Source organism: Carcharodon carcharias, chromosome 20 (assembly GCF_017639515.1).
Source record: "Carcharodon carcharias isolate sCarCar2 chromosome 20, sCarCar2.pri, whole genome shotgun sequence".
Taxonomy (NCBI): Eukaryota; Metazoa; Chordata; class Chondrichthyes; order Lamniformes; family Lamnidae; genus Carcharodon; species Carcharodon carcharias.
The window spans coordinates 15,934,933-15,956,161 of record NC_054486.1 but is presented as its reverse complement, the minus strand read 5'-3'; the positions used below and the strand labels follow the sequence as shown (position 1 = coordinate 15,956,161).

Genomic DNA, 21,229 nt, shown 5'->3' with positions numbered 1-21,229 from the left:
CCCAAAATGAACACAGCCCTTTTTCATAATACTTTATATATATAATTTCCCAGTTTGTACTAAGAAACATTGCAATGACTCATTCTTTTATGAAACGTTAAAAGCGACCATGCAGTAAACCCAAAAGCATTCAAGGCAGACTGAACACAAACAGCTCGATAGGACAGATTCCATATAACTGCTGTAGTATTCACCACTGAGCACAATTTGAATTTTCAAAAGAACATTGAAAGCTTTCTGGACAGCTCTAGATGGATAGCGCATTCATTTGAAACTGTCTGTTCCACAAATCTCTGTGCACAGAAACACTGCTGCCAAGTAATCCAAGCTCAGTATTTGAACCCATGTAAGTGGACCGAGTAGACCTGTATTTGTACTGCTGACTTTCAACAGGACATACATGTTTGCACTCATGCTCATTCCAACTAAAAACTGGCACGGCTGAAGCCATTCTGTTCCATTTGCATATGAAACTAAGGATCCTAACGCTTATTCTACCAACCATTGGAGTTGTTTGCTCAAACAGAGCTGAATGATAAACAAGCTCGTGTCAGATCCAGAACAGAATGCCAAATTCCACTTTGAGTCAGCCATCATCAGTGTCTATTTTTACCTCCAGAATATCATCCATCCCACCTGCGTTCCTACTGCAGCCCACAATGTTCACATCTTGAAGCACTGGCAGCCTCTCAGGTTTCGTTCCATAACCCATCAAGAACTTTACTGTCTGCATTTTACCCTGTAGTGAGTCCTATGAATCCATCACCCCATTCTCACCATGGACACATCAAGACCACATCCAAATTAGACTGGCATCGATCAAAATTCAGACTGGCATGGAACAAGCCAGAATGACCTTTATTAAATCAGTACAATTTAGTACACACAAAAATTGATGAATATTTTCACAGTCAGACATGAACTTCAAAATGCTATACCCAAGCCAACCAGACTTATTGTACTTCTTTAAACTGCACAATCCAAACAGGAAACTAGAAATATAGTACATTCAATATTGCTCACATTGCCCTATTAATTGCTATTTTAATAATTTCTGTGAATTATAGGTTTTTCCTGTGTGCTTTTATGAACTTCCCTTCTCTTTTATAAATGTGATGTTGCTTTAGGTTGGAATTTATTTTTTTCTTACCTTTCAACATCATGAACAATCACTTGCTCATCATTTCCTACAAGAAGGAAAAAGGAAAGGAAATTAGCCATCCAAAGAAGTTTTTTTGTTCTAAATGAGTTGCTGTTAAGAGTATTGCTTTGCCAATACCAGTTGAACTACAGGGTTACAAAGATCTCAGGACAAACTCTGTTAGTTTATACACAAACACTAAATGGTAATTTCTTTGCATTGAAAACATGGTAGCTGCAGTGAACACAGAGTTCTGTATGTTCAACTTTACCACCCTTTCTTCACAGGGTCACTTCATGTCATCTTTGTTTCTGATCAGTTGGGAGTCATGTGGAAGAGTAACATAATGTCTATGTCTCCAAGCCAGCTTTTAATTTTTCTGTTTGAATAATAGAGCAAATATATTCTTTGAGTTGGATTACGCTCTCTCCCATTAGGTTGTAGGTTAGCACACTTCAAGGCTTTGGGATGCTCATTTTGGGTTCAGGGGCATGGCTAGAGATTGAACAGTGGGAGCTACATAGCTTACTCGATACAAATTTACCCAGCAACTGGCAGAATGCATGCTTTCTTACAATGATGAGTTGCCTTTAACCTAGATTTACCTTTTCTACACTGCTTAAAGAATTTAAACATATACATTCTCTAACAGTCATGAAAACCTTATTTTTTGTTTTATAATTTGTTCATGGGATGAGGTCGCTGGTAAAGCCAGCATTTATTTCCCAGTCTGATAGCCTTCTGAACTCAGTCAGCTTGGTCAGTATTTAGTGCTAATGAGTCACACTTGGCGATGAGACATTGAAGTTCCTCACATTCTGTGCCCTTACTACCCTCAATGCTCCTTCCAAGTTGTGTTCAACATGCAGAATTACCGATTCATCAGCTGATAGAGGGTGGTAGGTGATAATCGATAAGTTTCCTTGCCTGCGCATGACTTGATGCCAAGTTACTAGTGTAACTGGCAGCACTTATTAATTTTAAAGTTGATATGTGGGGAGTGTGCTTCACCATGTTCCTCTTAGCTCTTTAGCTTTCTTTTATTCTTTCATGAGTTGGACATGGGTGTTGCTGACAAGGCCAGCATTTGTTGTCCATCCCTAGCTACCCTTGAATTGAGTGGCTTGCTAGGCCATTTCAGGGGACAGTTAAGAGTCAACTGCTTTGCTGTGGATTTGGAGTCACACATGGGCCAGACTAGGTAAGAATGGCAGATGTCTTTCCCGAAATGACGAGTGAACCAGATAAGTTTTTACAACAATCGACGATAATTTCATTGTCACCGTTACTGGGACTAGCTTTCAATTCTAGATTTATTAATTGAATTTAAATTTAACCAGCTGCCATGGTGGGATTCAAATCTGTGTCCCATGGGTATTAGCCTAGAGCTGTGGATTCCTAGTCCAGTGATATTACCACTATGCCACTATCTTTCCCTGATGGCACTGCGATAGATATTTTCAACGCTAAAGGTATCATACAGTGTGATGCACAATGGCTCTTTAGTTATAGTATACTATTTGGCTATCAGAATCACAGAAATAGCTTGACAATTTTTTTTCCACCTGCCTTTTCCCCTCTGGATCTCAGTGATTCAACTATTCTAAATAAGGATTTGAATAAACTAAAAAATGGTTATAGATTTCACATGATAAAACTGATCCACTCAACTGTTTTTCTTTGGCCTTCAATGCGTTGATTAAAGTTGTTAATTGAAGCCTCAGCCTCTGCCAAAACATGGGCTTAAATTAATATTATTGTCTAGATTCTGAGAGTTGAATTTGGATTGTGCAGTTTAAGCATGTTTAATGTGCCTACTTTTATAGGAAGCACCAGTATCATTGTGAGGTGTTTTTCTTTAGCATGTTCTACCTGGTAGCTATTGTTCAAGGCGTTTAGAAAATCAAGAGGACAAACTTCAAATTCTTTCCTAGATATAAAATGTATAGGAAGTACCTTTTATCTAAAACAAAGACACCATTGTGCAGGATGTAAGTGCCATGCTATCTGATATTAGATGACAGTGTTAATTTTATGTCAAGTCATGCATCATGTTATCTAATAGGAACACCTTCAGGTAAAAAAAGGAATCACACCTTTGATACCACAGAGAAAAATTATATTGAGGCATACTGTTATGCTACAAATGATATACCTTTAACATACAGTTACAAGAACAGGTAAAGCATATGACACATTATTGGATAGTGTGGTCACATAATCTGAAAGTGGACTATTCATAAGCATCTTCAAGGTGGTGTATAGTAACCTCCCTCCCACACGAATACCATTACTCATGAACCAAAATATTAAAATATGTTACATTACGCCGTGGAATTGCCTTCTGGTCAGGTTTGAAGGAAGCAGCTCTTGAGAAAGTCGCTGCTTGGATTTGCAGCCTTCAACCAAATGTCAATAAATCCAGAAGTTTAGCAGATTTGTTAAAACATTGCCCTGAGTCACTATTTATGCAGACCACCCAGTTGTTTACTGCTTAGCATCGAATGATGCATCCCGTAACTATACAACACTCCCAATGTTCCCAGGTAATCTAAAGTTCAAACATTGTCTTTCACACATCAAGTCATGCTCCTGTTGTTTATATTTTTCAATCACTCAGAAGTTAAAATGGTTACTCAATAAAAAAAATCCTTAGTGCACAACTACAAGCTATTTTAATATACTTTAGTATCAAAAACGTTATTGCTCTTTTATCAATGTCAAAGCACATCAAGAGTCTGAGAATGTGCAGTCAACTGTCATCACCACTCAGCACTTGAAAGACTAAAGGGATATTGTGACACACATACACCAAAAAAACAGGCATATTTTTCAACCTTATTTCTCAGATCAGTTGTCTAGAATCTGCTTGAGCTTTCATCGAGCTGTATGATTGCAATCTGAACAACTTTGTTAGATTTCCATCTAACAATTACTCCCATTTAGAGATTTTAAATTAAAACAGAAAATGTTGGAAATGCTCAGCATGCCAGACAGCATCCGTGGAGAGAAAAACGGAGTTAACATTTCAGGTCAGCGTTGACGGAAGGTCACTGACCCGAAACGTTAACTGTTCTTTCCTTCCACAGATGGTGCCTGACTTGCAGAGTATTTGCAGCATTTTCTGTTTGTATTTCAGATTTCCAGAATATTATGGCACAGCCAATGGTAAATGCTGAGTTGTGCGAATCCCAAAGGGAAACTTGAAATAACTGCCACAACTTGTTTTGCAATTTGTATACACTTCGAGTTGCGTGCCTTGTATTCAGTTGTAATAAGACCACCGAGCCTTATTAGTTTTTACAAAACTAGATTAAACATTTACTAATAAGAGAAATAATTTTAAACCCATACATGTCTACAAATTACTACTATAACAACTTCTAAATCCCCTAATTAATCTGACTCCCAGTTACACCTCTGTTAAGGCAACAGTAAGACACAAAGATTTTAAAGACCCAGGCAAAGAAACATGATACCCTGAACAATCCAATTCAAAGTGAGTTTTCTTAACTTCAGTTTGTTGTAGACAGCAGCTTGGGACTTAGATGCTGAAGGCCTTTCACACTTGTTAGATCTTAGAATGCCTATCCTTGTACACAGCCTTCACTCCTTTATCCATATTTTCCCCTTTGAATGCAAACTCCCATTGTTTCACTATGTTTTTAGACTTTACCTTCCTGATCATTAAAATTTATCATAGTACTAATTTTACCAGTAATCTTTGGGAAAAATAAACAAACTTTCTGAACTTCACCTGGCTAGATGACACATTTCACCCCTCCTCTAGTCTGGTTTATTTAAAAATGCAAATATCCTTTTACACCTTACATTCTAAACTTCCCCCATGTTTACCTATTTAACATTTCAAATCTAGCTCATCTTTAAAACATCAAAGCCTTCAGACCAGTTGCCTTTAATCCAATTAAGTCTCACACTTACACACACACACATTATTATATCTTCCTGACACAGAATCTGCATTTGTTCTCAATTATAAACAACATTATTTGAAATAGATTTGATGCAATATATTGTTCTGCAACACAGCATAAGCAATTAACAGCACTCAACCTGTTGAATGTTGCTGAAAAGAGAGACATGTTGCCAAAGCTTTTCATCTTGCACTCATCAGGACAAACAAAAGAATGACAAATTGTGATCATTTGAAATTTGGCAATCTCCTGTGGTATAAATTGTATAAATCAATAAATGGGGTTATAATTTTGGCTCTCCTAAGATACTACTTTTGTGGCCTAGGATAAAAGGCTCCAACTGACAAATATCATTGACTGACAACAACTCTCAGGGTGCACTCTATTATAACCTACATTGATGAAGTAAAATGACTAAACGCAGACGCAGCAAATAAATGACTGATTTCTTACCAGCACTGTGATCTATCAATAAAATAACAAATGCTTCAAATCTTTGATAACATGAAATATATGTCTATGAGGACAAGCTAAAACCTGAAATTGTACATTTATTCATAAGGTGCTCATATTCCACAAGCTCCAGCTTTCTCAACTGCCCGGGACAGCAGAAATTTCCTAAGAAACCAAGATATGGATCATATCCATTATTAATTTAAAAGATCAAATTGGGATGAAGAAAGATCACAAGATGTCTTGCACAATTAAATTGACCTATCAATCATTGTACGGTTAAAAGACGTCAGATGCCCCAACAGGACTTGCCAATATATTTTCACCTGTGACACAAAGTTACTCTACAAACATACGAATTAGGAGGAGTAGGCCATTCGGCCCCTCAAGCCTGTTCCACCATTCGATAAAATCATGGCTGATCTGAATGTGACCTCAACCCCACATTCCTGCCTACCTCCGATAATCTTTCACCCCCTTGTTAATCAAGAATTTACCTAGCTCTGCCTTAAAAAAATTCAAAGACTCTGCTTCCACTGCCTTTTGAGGAAGAGAGTTCCAAAGACTCAACCCTCACAAAAAAATTCTCATCTCTGTCTTAAATGAACGACCCCTTATTTTTAAACAGACCCCTAGCTCTATATTTTCCCAGAAGAGGAAATATCCTCTCCACCCTGTCAAGACCCCTCAGGATCCTAAAGGTTTCAATTAAGTCACCTCTTACTCTTTTAAATTCCAGTGGATACAAGCCTAACCTGTCCAGCCTTTCCTCATAAGACAACCCACCCATTCCTGGTATTAGTCTAGTAAACCTTCTCTGAACTGATTCTAATGCATTTACATCTTTCTTTAAATAAAGAGACCAGTACTGTACACAATACTCCAGATGTGGTCTCACCAATGCCCTGTACAACTGAAGCATAACCTCCCTACTTTTGTAATCAATTCCCCTCACAATAAATGATAACACTATTAGCTTTCCTAATTACCTGCTGTACCTGCATGTTAACCATTTGTGATTCATGCACTAGGACACCCAGGTCCCTCTGAATCTCAGAACTCTGTAATCTTTCACCATTTAGATAATAAGCTTCTTTTTTATTCTTCCTGCCAAAATGAACGAGTTCACATTTGCCCACATTATACTCCATTTGCCAGATCTTTGCCCACTCACTTAACCTATCTAAGTCACTTTGTAGCCTTACATCCTCTTCACAATTTACTTTCCTACCCATCTTTGTATCATCAGCAAATTTAGGCACCATCCCTTTGGCTTCATCCAAGTCATTTATATAAATTGTAAAAAGTTGAGGCCTCAGCACTGATCCTCGTCATATCCTGCCAAGCAGAAAAAGACCATTTATACCAACTCTCTGCTTCCTGTTAGGTAGCCAATCTTCTATCCATGCCAATTTTTACCCTGTACACCATGAGCTTTTATTTTCTGCAATAACCTTTGATGTGGCACTTTATCAAATGCCTTCTGGAAATCTAAGTACAGTAACCACCAAATCCCATATAAAAATATGAAAAATTTACCCTTTCATGATCTTGGAATAAGATAATGAGGATTCCCATCAATGAAGACTGTTCTAACCTAACAGGTTAAAGCAACCGCTAAGTGCAATACATTAGAACTGACCTACGAGCCCCAGGATGCAATTTTGTTTTTTTAAAAAGGGAGCAAGTACCTGACGAGACCAACTAATTTTGCTGGTTTCCTTTCAAAATTAATATCTTTGGAGTGAAGTCACTGATAGGACACAACAGCATCAATTGATGCAGGATGTGAAGGGAAACAAATTCCAGTGAAAATTTGTGCATGAAGGGCAAAACACACAGCCCAGAACTCCGTTGTCAAAGCCAAATCCATTCAGATAAGTAGATCAATTTGGTGTAAACAAGTTTAAATGCTGTCGCAGAATTTCACTGCATTGCTCACAGCTCACCTAGAGAAGGTGTAGGTAAATTCTACAGGAAAAATACAAAATTTGATTCTGTCACTAGTATAAATGCTCTCAACTGTCTCTTTCAAGACTAGATTCCAGTTACTAAAACTGAATTAATGGTTCTCTGTTTTCCAAATCTATGGGATGCACATTACTGGCAGCTCAAAAGATTAAAAATTGGAACACTATTCTAACAAACAAAAAACAAGCCCAGCTGACTCTTTTAAAAAAATGTTTGTTTTAAACTTAGCATGCCTGCAAAAAAATGGAGGAGCAGACAGTTAAGGTGAAAAAAAATTACAGGGAGAAACAAGGCTGAAACATGAGAAGCTTTTGCAACCTGGTGGATAGATTCTTGGTAACCAAGGGGGTGATGGGCTTTGGGGGCTAGGTGGGATGCAGATCAGCCATGATCTTATTAAATGGTGGAGCAGACTCAAGGGGCTGAATGGCCTACTCTTGTATGTTCATAACCTCAAAGTATAAGATGAAGTGTTCTATAAAACAATGGACAGCAAAATCAATTGTTTAGTCCAATATTATCATGCTCTAACAATGTAATAATCTACTGGTCACAGAACTCCACAGCACTAAGCCATCACCAACTAATGACTAGACAATATAAACCCAGTAGACTTAGTAATTATATTTGCTTTGTGACATCTCTTGTAATGCTTTGGTTTGATTCTTTGGGAAACCTACATGAAGCTGGCCGTCCAGGCTTCAGCTTGTCTTGCTCTGCCACGAAACAGCATTAAAAGAATGTAAGTAAAGCCAACAATTGCCAAAGTGGCAATGCTCCAATTTGTGATTGATGTATCAACATAGAAGAATGGGAACACACATGCACGCACGCACGCACATACAAACAGAATGTTACCGTACACCACCCCTCACAGGACGACTGACAGGCTCAACACCAAAATGCCTGCCTGCTGTCATACTTGTGAAATTATCAATGTCATAGGAAAGGAAATGAGGAAAATCTAATTCATGCAAGTATTACATTAAGAAATTGGAGGAAACAATAAAATTAATACTCTTGCAGAACTATAACAAAAAGTTATGCAGATCATCTGTTGAACCGACAGTGTGTGCATGACCTAAAATTACATGCACCATCACAGACACAGAGTAAATTGTTTTGGCCCTGCACATAAGAAGCACTTCAAACACAGCCATGCTCTCTGCAATTGTTGGAATATTGAAGGACTTCAGATGCTGTTCAATAGTGACTTATTGAGCACATCTTGGCTGTGCTTTTGCAGACATTCATTGGGCCTTCTCATTATAAACCACAGGCAGCATTAAACAGATTTTCTTTTAAAATTAAATGGCTTTTTTGCCTCATATGAACTATTTTTAAAAAATAAATAAAATTCAAGTAATAATGAAGATCTGACGTAATATTTAACATACAGAATTATTTTTACGTTAGAAGATTTCTCATGGCCTTGTGAGATGAATCAGAGGGTTTGTCATTTCCAAAACAAAAAGATTGTTTATGTAACAGGAATAGCATCAGCACCACAGATTTACAGTGAATGAGCAAGGCAAATTCCATTTTCATTAAACAGCATTTTGTGACCTTTACTGGTGCTTTAGAGATTGAAATTTGCAACTTCATTTTTTTGTGAAAATTATGAAGTAGTGGTGTCTACATTTATCCATTTAATTTTTATCCCTTACTATTTTATAGTGGGGACACACAAGATAGTATCAGTTGGAGGTAGGTATTTGATGTTAACCAGTACTGATAAGGGGTAATGGAATGCAGCTGATCCTAAGGTTTGCAGAAACTATGACAGCCTCCTGGAGTTTGAGGGAGCCTTGTGGTAGTCATTTAGGAGTTTGAAAACACAGGATGGTTCTTTGATCTGGCACCACCATACAAGGGGAAACCTTGGACTTAGCAGAACTATACATAGAAAAATTAGGTTTGAAATACAAAGGTTTTTAATGGTTTGTAAACCAAAATTAAATGCAACACAGACATGCCGAACTGAACCACTGCACAGCTTCAACTTCAGATTTATAAAATACTGATTTGGAAATAAAGCTGAATTTATACTGTCCATAATTGGAATTTATTGGTATTGAGCTCTTGAAGTCTGTCTAGCACCTCAAAGGAAATTAGCTGATTCAGTCTTTGTTCCGCAAAAGACTCCCTTCATCCATTCACAGCAACAGACAAGTGAGTTAAGGGTTAGGTCTAATAATTTGTAGCCTATTCAAAATCTGATCAAAACTGCAACTTGCTTATGCTGCTATCTGGTTAGCACTGCATTCAGCACTTTGCTTAATGCAAGTCAATTGGATGTATTGATAAATAAGTTCCCTTCCACCATTTAGGAAGAATTTAAAGAATTATCTCATTAGCCTACATCTACATATCAAAGAAAAAAAAAACAAGAACACACATCCATGTTGAACAACCCATCTGAATGATTTCAAATCAGGTTAAAGTGCAGCTGTTTGCAGAAAGCAAGAACTGAACGTTAATTTCCATAAATTGTTAGTTACCTTTAATCTAAATTATATATAAATTATAATGTTTAGCAAAACCACATGGTATCATTTAGTGTTCAAAGAAATCAATGTTTAAGTGATGTAATCATTTTTGGGATCCAAGGTTTCTTACCTCCAGAAAAGAGATGGGTATTTGTGCTGTCAAATGCTAAACAGAAGATGTTGGATAGATGTTCGCCTTTCAGTTGGGTAGGTTTAGCTTTTGAATGAATAGCCTTATCAACATGCCATAACAAGACACGACGGTCATCTCCACCTGTCATAACAAACAAATTTGCAAGTTACACTTCAGTCTGACAAAAGTATGAGTATTTTTGATCATATTAAACCAGCTGACAACCCTATTTACGCAGTCACTTGAAAGAAAAGCTAGCAGTGATACAGCGCAAAGGTGGATGGCAAGCTCCCGCTCCTCCGAAACAGCAATGACCACTGTGGAGATGAAACTAGGCCCCAATGGCACTCTTGTAATGGATCACTTTGATAGAATTACAACTGCAAATGTGCTCTACAACAAGAGCCTGGCTCGTTATCACAAGATTGGCTGGAGCGCGCCTCCATCTTGCAGCCAGTGAATTTGGTCCAGCGGTATCTGCTACATGGCCTTTGGGCCACTTGTCTTTCCTGTGGCCCACTCGCCGACCTTCCCACTCCTCACTTCACTACCCAACCCTGCCACTTGCAGCCCCTCTTGCTCTCTCTCATCTTGCTGTCCCTCTTGCAAGCCCTCACTCACACTGATGGTTTGGGAGGGAAGCAGTGAGTAGAAAGGGAGGGAAGCAGCGAGCGGGAGCATTGGGATGCAGAAAGCAGGAGGTAAGTTGAAAGAGTCATTAAATAAAGAATTAGTAAGGTATTAAGAGTTAAGTTATTAAGAGTCAATACCTGTAAGAGGGTTTTTGAGCCACTTAGGTTCAAGGCAGCCACATTATAGGTTAGAAACATAATCCACCCTTATAACATGTTTTCTTACGGAAAAGTGATTTTCAATCAGCACACCATTTTTTAGGAACACATTAGGAGTGCTGAACAAGGGATAGCTGTATAAAATAGAGAAGTTATGTTCAATGTATATCAAATCTTGGTTAGATCACAATTAGTGTACTGTGTACAGTTACTGATTTTTTTTTAATACCTTTTTGAAGAAATAAATTGCAACAAATCTACAAATTTAAAAAAAAATTCTACTTTTGGTCTGATTACAACTTTCCAATAACCAAATTGGCTCATTATTTTTCTAGTGAATACCACTAGATCAATCCGTGTGTCTGAGGGCTTTGTATTATTGTTCATGTAGTTATAAAGAGGACAAGTGGGTTGGCAGAAATTGTTACAGCATTGCACTATCAGTTTTGAGTTACCAAATAAATGAGGGGCTTCAATATCAGAGAGAAATTGTCTACCCTTTCTATCAGTTGCTGGGGATCAATCCAGGCAAAATTCATAACCTTCAAAACTCTATCGCAATGGCCTCACCCCACTCCAACAACTCTCTCCTCCCACCACCTCCCACCCCCCACCCACTTTCACACTCTGAGGTCACAGCAATTTGAAAGCATTGAAATGGCGTCACAGTAGGAAAAAGTTTGCAAAGCACTGATATAGCGCTTTTCATGATCTCAGCACGCCCGCAAAGCCAATAACGGCATTTCGAAGGCCAGTCACTGTTGTAATGTTTGCTTTGTGACTAGGTATCAGGGCAGTGTTGTGGTTATGCATTTGCATAAGCAGATCGTAGATTAAAGCTTCAGAAACTTGAACACAATAGCTTGGCTGATATTCTAGTGAAATACTTAGGGAGCACAGTACTGCTAGACGTACCACCATCTGGATGGAACATTAAACCAAAGCCTCAACTGCCTACTCTGGTTGCTGGAAAACACATAAGCAGACAAGTTCCCCCAGTGTTTTGGCAAACATTCCTTCCACAATCTTCACAACCAAAAATAACTGATGACTTATTCCACATGGATCATCTGAAGATGTAAATGTTGCTAGATAATTGCACATGGTATCTTTCATAAACAGACCCTGCAAAGCAGCTGTGCACAAAGCAGAAGTGCATAAAGCAGACAGATAAAACCATCTTCAGCCAGATGTGCTGAGTGAATGATCCATCTCCAAAGGACCCAAGCATTATAGGTGCCAGTCGTCAAAACTGATTCACTGTGGTATCAAGAAATGGCTGAGCGTGCTGGATACAGAAAAGGTAATGGGCCATGGCATCACCCCAGATCGAGTGCTGAAAATGTGCTCTAGAGCTAGCTATGCCTCTAACTGTACTACAGTACAGTTAAAATACTAACAGTTAAATAGCAGGGTAGAAAATTGCCCAGATATTTCCTGTCCACCAAAAGCAAGACAAAAGCAAGACAGAATGGTGTCCAATTTGGCCAATTACCACCTCAACAGTCTACCCTCAATCATCAGCAAAGTGACAGAAGATGTGGTTGGCCATGTTCTCAAGCAGTACTTGCCCACCAATAAACTGCTCACTGGTGTTCAGTTTGGGTTACATCAGAATGACTCGGCTCCAGAACTCATTTCAGCCTTGGTCCAAACATGGACAGAAGAACTGAATTCCAGAGGTGAGGAGAAGGTGACTGCCCTTGACATTAAGGCAACATTTCACAGAGTATGACATCAAGGAGTCCTTGTAAAATTTAAGCCAATGAAAATCTGAGAGAAAACTCTCCATTGGCATACTTAGCACAAAGAAAGATGATTATGGTTGTTGGAGACCAATCATCCCAGGCACAGGAGCGTTGCCTCAGAATGGTGTCCTGAGCCTACCATCTTCAGCTGCCTCATCAATTTCCTTCGTTCTATTGTAAGGTCAGAAGTGTGGACGTTCACTGATGATTACATAGTGTTCAGATCCATTTGCAACTCCTCAGATAATGAAGCAGTCCATGCCCACATACATCAAGACCTAGGCAACATTCAGGTTTAGATTGATCAGTGGCACGTTAAGATGCATGCCACACAAGCGCTAGGCAATAACTATCTCCAACAGGAGAAATTCTAACCACCTTCCCTTGACATTCAATGGCATTACCAATGTTGAATCTCCCATTAACATCCTCTGAGCTCACAAATGACCAGAAACTCAAATGGACCTGCCACATAAATACTGTGGCTACAAGAGCAGGCCAGAGGCTGGGTATTCTGTAATAAGTGACTCACCTCACAACTCAATAAAGACTGCCCACTATCTACAAGGCCCAAGTCAGGAGTCTGATGGAATACTCCCCATCTGTCTGAATAAGTGCAGCTTCAGCAACATTCACCACCTAGGACAAAGTAGCCTCCTTGACTGACACCCCAATCACCACCTTAAACATTCACTCCACCACCACCAGTGCAACATGGCTGCAGTATGCAGCATCTACAATATCCACTGCAGCAATTCACCCAGACTGCTTTGACAGAAGTTTCCAAACTTTCAACCCCTAGAAGGACGAGGGGAGCAGATGCATGCAAACATCAACACCTGCAAATTCCCCTCCAATTCTCACATCATCCTGATCACCATAACACCTTCCAATCCTGGAACTCCCTACCCCACAGCACTGTGGGGTTCAAGGTGGTGACTCCCCACCACTTTCTCGAGTAATTAGGGGTGGGCAATAAATGCTGGCTTTGTCAGCAGCAACCACATGTCGTGAATGAGTAAATAAAAATGGTACAAACAAGTTAGACTGCATAGGATCGCACCTATCCAGTCCAGTTAACAGTGTGTCTTCACATACCATTGATGCATCCCCTAACATCATTAACTAAGATAGGCCAAAGAGAGAAAAAAAATCTGTAGTGAGTTCAAGAAATATTTTAGAAGATTACATCACAACTAGCTTGTAACTTACTCTATAACCAGCAACTGTCAACTCTCCTTTAAAGGACTGTAGCAATACTGTATGAATCACATCACAGTAACTGGCTCCAGAGGATGATGAGTTGACAATAAACAATTCTGGTATCTAACCTAAACCCTTGCCTACAGGTTTACACGCACAGTTAACAGCCCTACCATCCATTTCAATTTCAAAAATCTTATCCAACTTGCAGCCAATCACTTCATCACTTTAAAAACCTAGCCAATTTTCCCATCAAGCCTATATTACTCCAAATAACGCTACCACTGGAACATATCCTGACACCCAAGAAGTCTCGTCACTATCTCCAGATCCTAGTTACTCTTAACTATTACATGAGAATTAAACTGGATGCAATACTTCAAGACCATTCATACCAAAGCCATTGACAGCTTCAGTATCCTTCAATTTGTGCTCAGATTGTCTCACGAAACAACCTACAATCCTCTCCCCTCCACTTCTTTCTCTCTCTCTCTCTCCCCCACACCTTAAACCAGCTTATATTTCAACTCTTTCTTGGACTTGAACTCAAGTTCTGTCGAAGGGTCATGAGGACTCGAAATGTCAACTCTTTTCTTCTCCGCCGATGCCGCCAGACCTGCTGAGTTTTTCCAGGTAATTCTGTTTTTGTTCTACAATCCTCTTCACTTTCCCTTCAACCACTAGAGTTAGGCACCTTTAATGACTGATCAATGTCTATCCCCATGTCTCTTCCTTGATTAAGTACAGTACCATCTCATTGGGGGTATTTTCTCACCATTTTTCCCACAGAAAGCTTTTAGGCAAAAAACCTAGGTTTAAATAATAAGACGTTTAAAGCAATTTACAGGAGTTTACAAAAAACCTAGGTGAAAGATGAATCATAGGTTAATGAGATAAACATTGATGTTCTTTTTCCCAAACACTTCAAAGAATAAACGATTCATTAACTTTATCGGTAAACACCTCACACCCATTGTGTTAGGAAATGTCCAGCCCTATGTGAACTGGCAGGCTCTCGCTTCTGACTGCCAAAGATAAAAACAGATATCAGAGAATTTTACAGCATAAAAAGAGGTCCCTCCAGCCATTGTGCTTGTGCTGGCACTTTGAAAGAACTAAGCTAATTAGCCTCACTTCCCTGCTCTGTTCCCATAGCCCTGGGAATTTCTCCTTTAAACGGAAATGCTCACTGTCAGGTAGAAATAAGGCTGCAAAGTCAGGTGGGCTTTTTACCCAGAAAGCTGCACGAACTAGGCTCAGAGAGCGCAGGAGTTTAATTATTAGTTATTTGCTTTTACTCAAGCAGGACAGACATGGGGAAACATAGATAAAAACAAAAAACTGCAGATGCTGGAAATCCAAAACAAAAACAAAAATACCTGGAAAAACTCAGCAAGTCTGGCAGCATCTGCAAATAGGAGCACGGTTAACGTTTCGAGTCTGAATGACCCTTCAACAGAACTGTGCTCCTATCCACAGATGCTGCCAGACCTGCTGAGTTTTTCCAGGTATTTTTGTTTTTGTGGTGGGGAAACATAGCATGTTTATTCATTTTGTGTTATTATGTGAAAGGCTGCATTGATTAAATTTACAGTGCGCAGTCATAATTGTTGTTCTGTAAGCACATCTGAAATAAACCAACACGATCATTCATAACAGACCTCATCTTATGAGGTTTTTAAGTTGGGGCATATGGGGGCAAAAGACATGAAATATCCAGTTCATATCACTAACAGTTGCTATTGTTACACTCTTGGGTTATACTGGACAATGTGAGTCCACTCTTAAGTGTAAGGAGCATGTGATCCAATTACTGCAGCAACTAAAATCACTGCCAGAGAAACTGCTTCACAGCAAAAATTAATAAATTGTACCAGGAGTAAGGGTGGAAAGAGCAGAGACTCTAGCCACAGTCTTTCAATCCAACTTGGACATGGGAGTTGTGTCAGAGGACTGGAGGATTACATATATTACAGCCACTGTTCAAAAAAAATGAGGCAGAGATACACTCAATAGATACAGTCCAGTCAGCCCAATAAATAGAGGCAATAAATCAGGACAAAATTAATTGTCACTTAGAAAAACACAGGTTCATAAATGAGTCAGCTTGGATTTGTTAAAGGCAAATACTGTCTGTCAAACTTGACCAAGTTCTTTGACATGACTGATGGAGTTGATGGAAATCATGCAGCTTATGTTGTGCATTGGACTTTTTCAAAAAGATGTTTGATAACATATCACATAAAGAGACTTGTTAGCAAAGACTATATAACTAATGGGATTGTCACAACATTGATACGAAATTGGCTAAGAGACAGAGACAAAGAATAGCAGTGAACAGCTGTTTTTGGACAGGAGGGAAATTTACAATTGTGTCGCCCAGGATTTTAGAACCACTGCTCTTTTAGTATATATTAGTGATCTAAACTTGGATATAATGGGTATGATTTCAAAGTTTGCAAATGCTACAAACTTGGGACACATAGTAGCACCAAGTAGGATAGTACCAAATTCAAGAGGACAGCTACATGGCAGATGAAACTAAATGCCGAAACTCCAAAGTGATACATTTAGAAGGAAGAGTAAGGAGAGACAATATATAATATTAATAGCATAATTTTAAAGTGGGTACAGAAATAAAAGGAGCAGGATTTACATACATAAATCTTCGGGGCGGGGGGGGGGTTTCCTTTTTCCTGAAGTCAGTTTGAATCTGGTGCCAGGTTGAGATGATTTTTCATGTGTCCAGCAACAGTGATGTCATCAGACAGGATAAGCTACCAATCACAGTTCAGTATTCTGACAGATAGCAAACCAGGAAGTAACATTCACTCATTTTTCTCTTTTAATTAAAGTTTTACATAGAGTGTAAATGATTGGGACATACAAGTGGTACCAAGGTAGAAGGTAAAGCTGAAATAAAATTAAAGATATGGGCATTATCAAAATGGAGAAATTTGACATTCCACAATTATAATAAAAGAGTTTTTCAGGGCCAACGGAACTGCTGAGCAATAACCACGAACTTAGTATGCCATTAGAAACCCAGTAACATCTCATTCAACATTGTATAGCTTTTTCAAGAATTTTTACAAGATTAATAAGTTTTGGTCAGTTCAATGATTTCTACTTAATGATGCCTGGAGGTTTGACAGCAATGCACTCTATGGGTAAAACGCAGAATCCCTGACAGCAGCTTCTGAATTTTCATGTTTAACTACTCATGTACAGGCTCCAGAGGTTGCTGTCAATTTTGCAGAAATAAAGATGGCAAACACTGACCGTTTTCTGTCTTGAGTACTGCAAAATCCAGACCTTAGAATACGAAAGCAAGGGAATTATGTTAAACCTTGATAAATCACTGGTTAGGCCTCAGCTGATATTTTATCAAATCCGAGGGTGAAGAGCAAACTTACTAGAATTGCACCAGGGTTGAGGTACTTCAGTAACATGGAGAGTCTAGAGAAGCTGGGATTGTTCTCAAAGCAGAAAAGTCAAGGTTTTAAATTTAATAGGTATTTAACATTATGAGGGGCTTTGATAGAGTGCATGGGGACAAACTGTTTACACTGGCGAGGAGTTGGCAACCAGAAGGCACAAATGTCAGGTAATAGGCAAAAGAACCAGAAGTGACAAGTACAGTGGGTTGTGATCTGGAATCTGAAATTCACTGCCTGAAAGGGTGGTGGAAGCTGCTTCAATATTAACTTTCCAAATGGGTACTTGCAAAAGAACTTGCAGAACTTTGGAAAGAGGAGGACTAATTGGATAGCTCTTTCCATAAGCCGCAGACTTGATGGGCTGAATGGCCTTTATCTATAATTGTATGATTCCAGACAGAAACATTATGAAATAGGGTGTACTGCACTTTAGAGAAAATATGTGACAGCATACTTAAGTTGTGGTGATTCATAAATAAAGAAATCTGTTTATAAAGCAATTCAATGGCAAGTAAAAGTTTCCAGAAACTGGCACTAGCTGTACATGCTCCAAGGGAAAATAAAACAAGTTAAAAACACCAGCATGCTATGAATACAGCACTGCCGACAACCAGTTTGCTAACGATGCAATTCCAGCACTTCCTTTAAAGTGAAACATATTTCCACCATTATTACAGAACTATTTAAAACTGGGATTGGAGTTGGGGGTTGGTTGGGAGGAATGCTGGCGAAGGCATTTGCTGACCAGTATTCATCTGACCAGTCCCATCCTCCTGCTTGTTATTGAAGTCGCTGTCACAACAGTCTCATAATTGTATCTATTAGTCCAGCTGATCTGGAGGGAAGCTGTGCCAGAAAGGATAGAAGTACAGGCAACCAAATGTGAGAGAAGTGTAGATATTCTCCATGGTGGGCCCTGTATCTTTCCATTGAGGTTTGGATTTAGTGACCCCCAATCTATTATTTCTTGGTCTCTTCAGTCACTGTAGTTTTGTAAAGTGTATATTTGGACACATGTGCAAGTTCTTCTTATTTCTCTATTTTTCTTTTAATTCGTCCATGGAATGTGAGCTTTGCTAGCAAGGCCAGCATTTGTTGCCCATCTCTAATTACCCTTGAGAAGGTGGTGGTGAGCTGCCTTCTTGAACTGTTATAGTCCATGTGGTGTAGGTACACCCACGGTGCTGTCAGAAAGGGAGTTCCAAGATTTTGGGTATTCACTCAATTTTCTCTCCCCACCACCGTTGCCACCCAGCCCCCACCAACTCATGGCTTTGGTTCTTAACTGGGATATCATTCCTCAGGTGTCAGACACCTTCTAGTACCTATCTTGAACATCCTAACGCAGCAGTGAATTATGATCAGAGCATTGACAGTTTATGTGACCACAAGTCACAGTCATAATCCAATTGTACCCTCACCCAATAACCATACAAGTATAATTCCAACCGAGATACGTGGTAGCAATCAGAAGCGGGAACCTAGCTGATTTTACCATCTGTGATCCATGGCGTGCAGGGAATAACTTAGCATCCCTTCAGCTGCGCCGAGGTCAGCTAAAGCGACACAGACCAGGAATCGAACCTGGAAGCTTCATAACCTGTACGGCTCGGTCCCGTCCCATGGTCAAAGTGTCCCTTATTTTATTGGATAAGAGTCCCTGGGGAGTGCCATCTTTTCAACAGGAAAATAAACAGATAACTTGCCCTTTTCCCTGCCCATCCTGGTCAGATAAATATCCCAATAATAAATATGCAGGGTAACCCAACTTGCTCACCAATATTCCACCGAGAACCATCCCATACCCTGCCTTTCCAAGCACTGAACCAGGTGAAGCTGGGGGTTGGGTTGTGAACCCCAAGATTAAATTGAAGGTGAAGATTTGGGGGCGGGGGTGGCCTGATTGTGGACCGGGGAAAGGAGTTGAGGAAACCGATTTCCCCTCCCCTCCCGGGCCAGCCTCTGACACCTGCCCGGTCCCAGCTCCAGGAAACGGGCAAGGCCGGTGCGGCCTGTATGACTGCCTCAGACCACGGCCTCGATTTCTCGCCTGAGCCGAGGGTCGGGAGGAGACTCCGCCAAAACAGGGATGGGGGTCCCCGGACCAACGGGGGGGTGGGGGGTGGGGGGCTTGGTCCAGCTCCTTCAGCCGGACTCGGGCCTCCGGGCCTCGCTAACCCTCCCACCACCCCTCTCGGGACCAGACACCAGCCTCTACCGGGCCCGGGCCCGACCCCGACCCCGGGCTCCTCTCCACCCCGGACCCCAGGCCCGAGCCCGGCCCCGGCCCCGACCCCGACCCCGGGATCCCACCCCCACCCCCACCCCTCGGGCTGGGCTGGGCTGGGCTGGGCTGGGCCCAGACCCCGGGCTCCTCATTATCGCCCCGGGCCCAGACCCCGGGCTCCTCTCTCCACACCACCACCCCCCCCCCCCCACCCCACCCCCTCACCCCCTCACCCTTCCACCCAGACCCCGGGATCCCACCCCCACCCCTCGGGCCCAGGCCCAGACCCCGGGCCCCTCTCCACCCGAATTCCGGCCTCAGACCCTCCCTCCTCGCCCAGACCCCGGGATCCCACCTCTACCCCCGGGGCCCAGGCCCAGGCCCAGACCCCGACCCCCGACCCCCGACCCCCGGTCCACCCGACCCCCGGTCCACCCGAACCCCGGTCCACCCGACCCCCGGTCCACCCGAACCCCGGTCCACCCGAACCCCGGTCCACCCGAACCCCGGTCCACCCGAACCCCGGTCCACCCGAACCCCGGGCCTCTCTGCCTCTCCCCGGGCCTCTCTCCTCCGCCCCCCCCCCCCCCCCCCCCCCCCCGCCTCCGCCTCCACCTTACCCGACACCAGCAGCTCCCCGGCTCCGCCGCTGAACTCGATGGCGTTGACGCAGCCGAAGTGGCCGAGCAGGTCCTTCTTGAAGAGGTTCCTGCAGGCGGACAGGCGCTGCCGCTGGAAAGACTCCTTGAGGAAGCGGTCCCCGCTCAGGGCCCGGCGGCCCAGGAACCGCAGCAGCGACTCGGGCCCGGGCTCCCGCATCGTCCCCGAGGCCGCTCCTCCCTCCCTCCCTCCCTCTCTCTCTCTCTCTCTCTCTCTCTCTCTCTCTCCCGCTCGCTCGCTCCCTCGATCCCTCCTCCTCAGTACCACCGCCGCGGTGCGAAGCCGGCGGCCGCTCGGCTGCAGCTGCGAAGCCGCCAGAGGCCGAAGCCCCACATCAAGAGCAGTACAGCCGCCGCCTCCCTCCCTCCCTCCGCACTCAGCAGCTCATCACCCCCCCCCCACCTCCTCCTCCTCCTCCTCCCCCCCCCTCAGACTGAAAAACAAACAAATCAACCCCCCCCCCCTCCTCTTTCCAATTACAAACCACAATTATTTTAACACATCCAAAAGCCTGTGTTCCCCCCCCCCCTCCTCTCTCAACTCCGCCAACAAAATTCATCAGCAAACTTAATCACATCCTGCTTTTTTTATGTCCTCCCCCCTCCCCCCCAAAAAAAAGATTGGATGACCGCCCGCCTACACGTTCCTGTGGAGCTGTCAACATTACAGCAAAGGTTAAGTGGATGAGGGGTTTGGTTACCGCACAGGAAGAGGCGATAAAAACAAAACAAAAAGAGTCGTAATAATAATGCTGGGGAGACTCAGCAGGTCAGTCAGCATCTGGGGAAAGGGAATGATTCAACAGCACAGGAAGAGGCAATAAAATCAAAGCAAAAAGTAATCATAATAATAATGCTTGGAATACTCAGCAGGTCAGTCAGCATCTGGGGAGAGAGAATGATGCTACAGCACAGGAAGAGGCAATAAAAACAAAGCAAAAAGTCATAATAATAATAATGCTTGGAATACTCAGCAGGTCAGTCAGCATCTGGGGAGAGAGAATGATTCAACAGCACAAGAAGAGGCAATAAAAAAACA

At 41.7% G+C, this 21,229-nt stretch overlaps 1 protein-coding gene across 1 annotated transcript in view; it reads right to left on the bottom strand.

The window, feature by feature from the left end:
• Positions 1–20,394, bottom strand: part of dcaf5 (ddb1 and cul4 associated factor 5) — a 93,300-nt gene extending 72,906 nt beyond the window's left edge. Inside the window, exons 1-3 of the mRNA XM_041214914.1 lie at positions 20,152–20,394; positions 10,120–10,263; positions 1,151–1,187 (exon numbers count right to left, since the gene is read on the bottom strand). Of these exons, the coding sequence (XP_041070848.1) occupies positions 1,151–1,187; positions 10,120–10,263; positions 20,152–20,350 (380 nt within the window). The 5' untranslated portion in view covers positions 20,351–20,394. The remainder of the gene's footprint in view (positions 1–1,150; positions 1,188–10,119; positions 10,264–20,151) is intronic.
• Between the last annotated feature and the right edge of the window lie 835 nt (positions 20,395–21,229).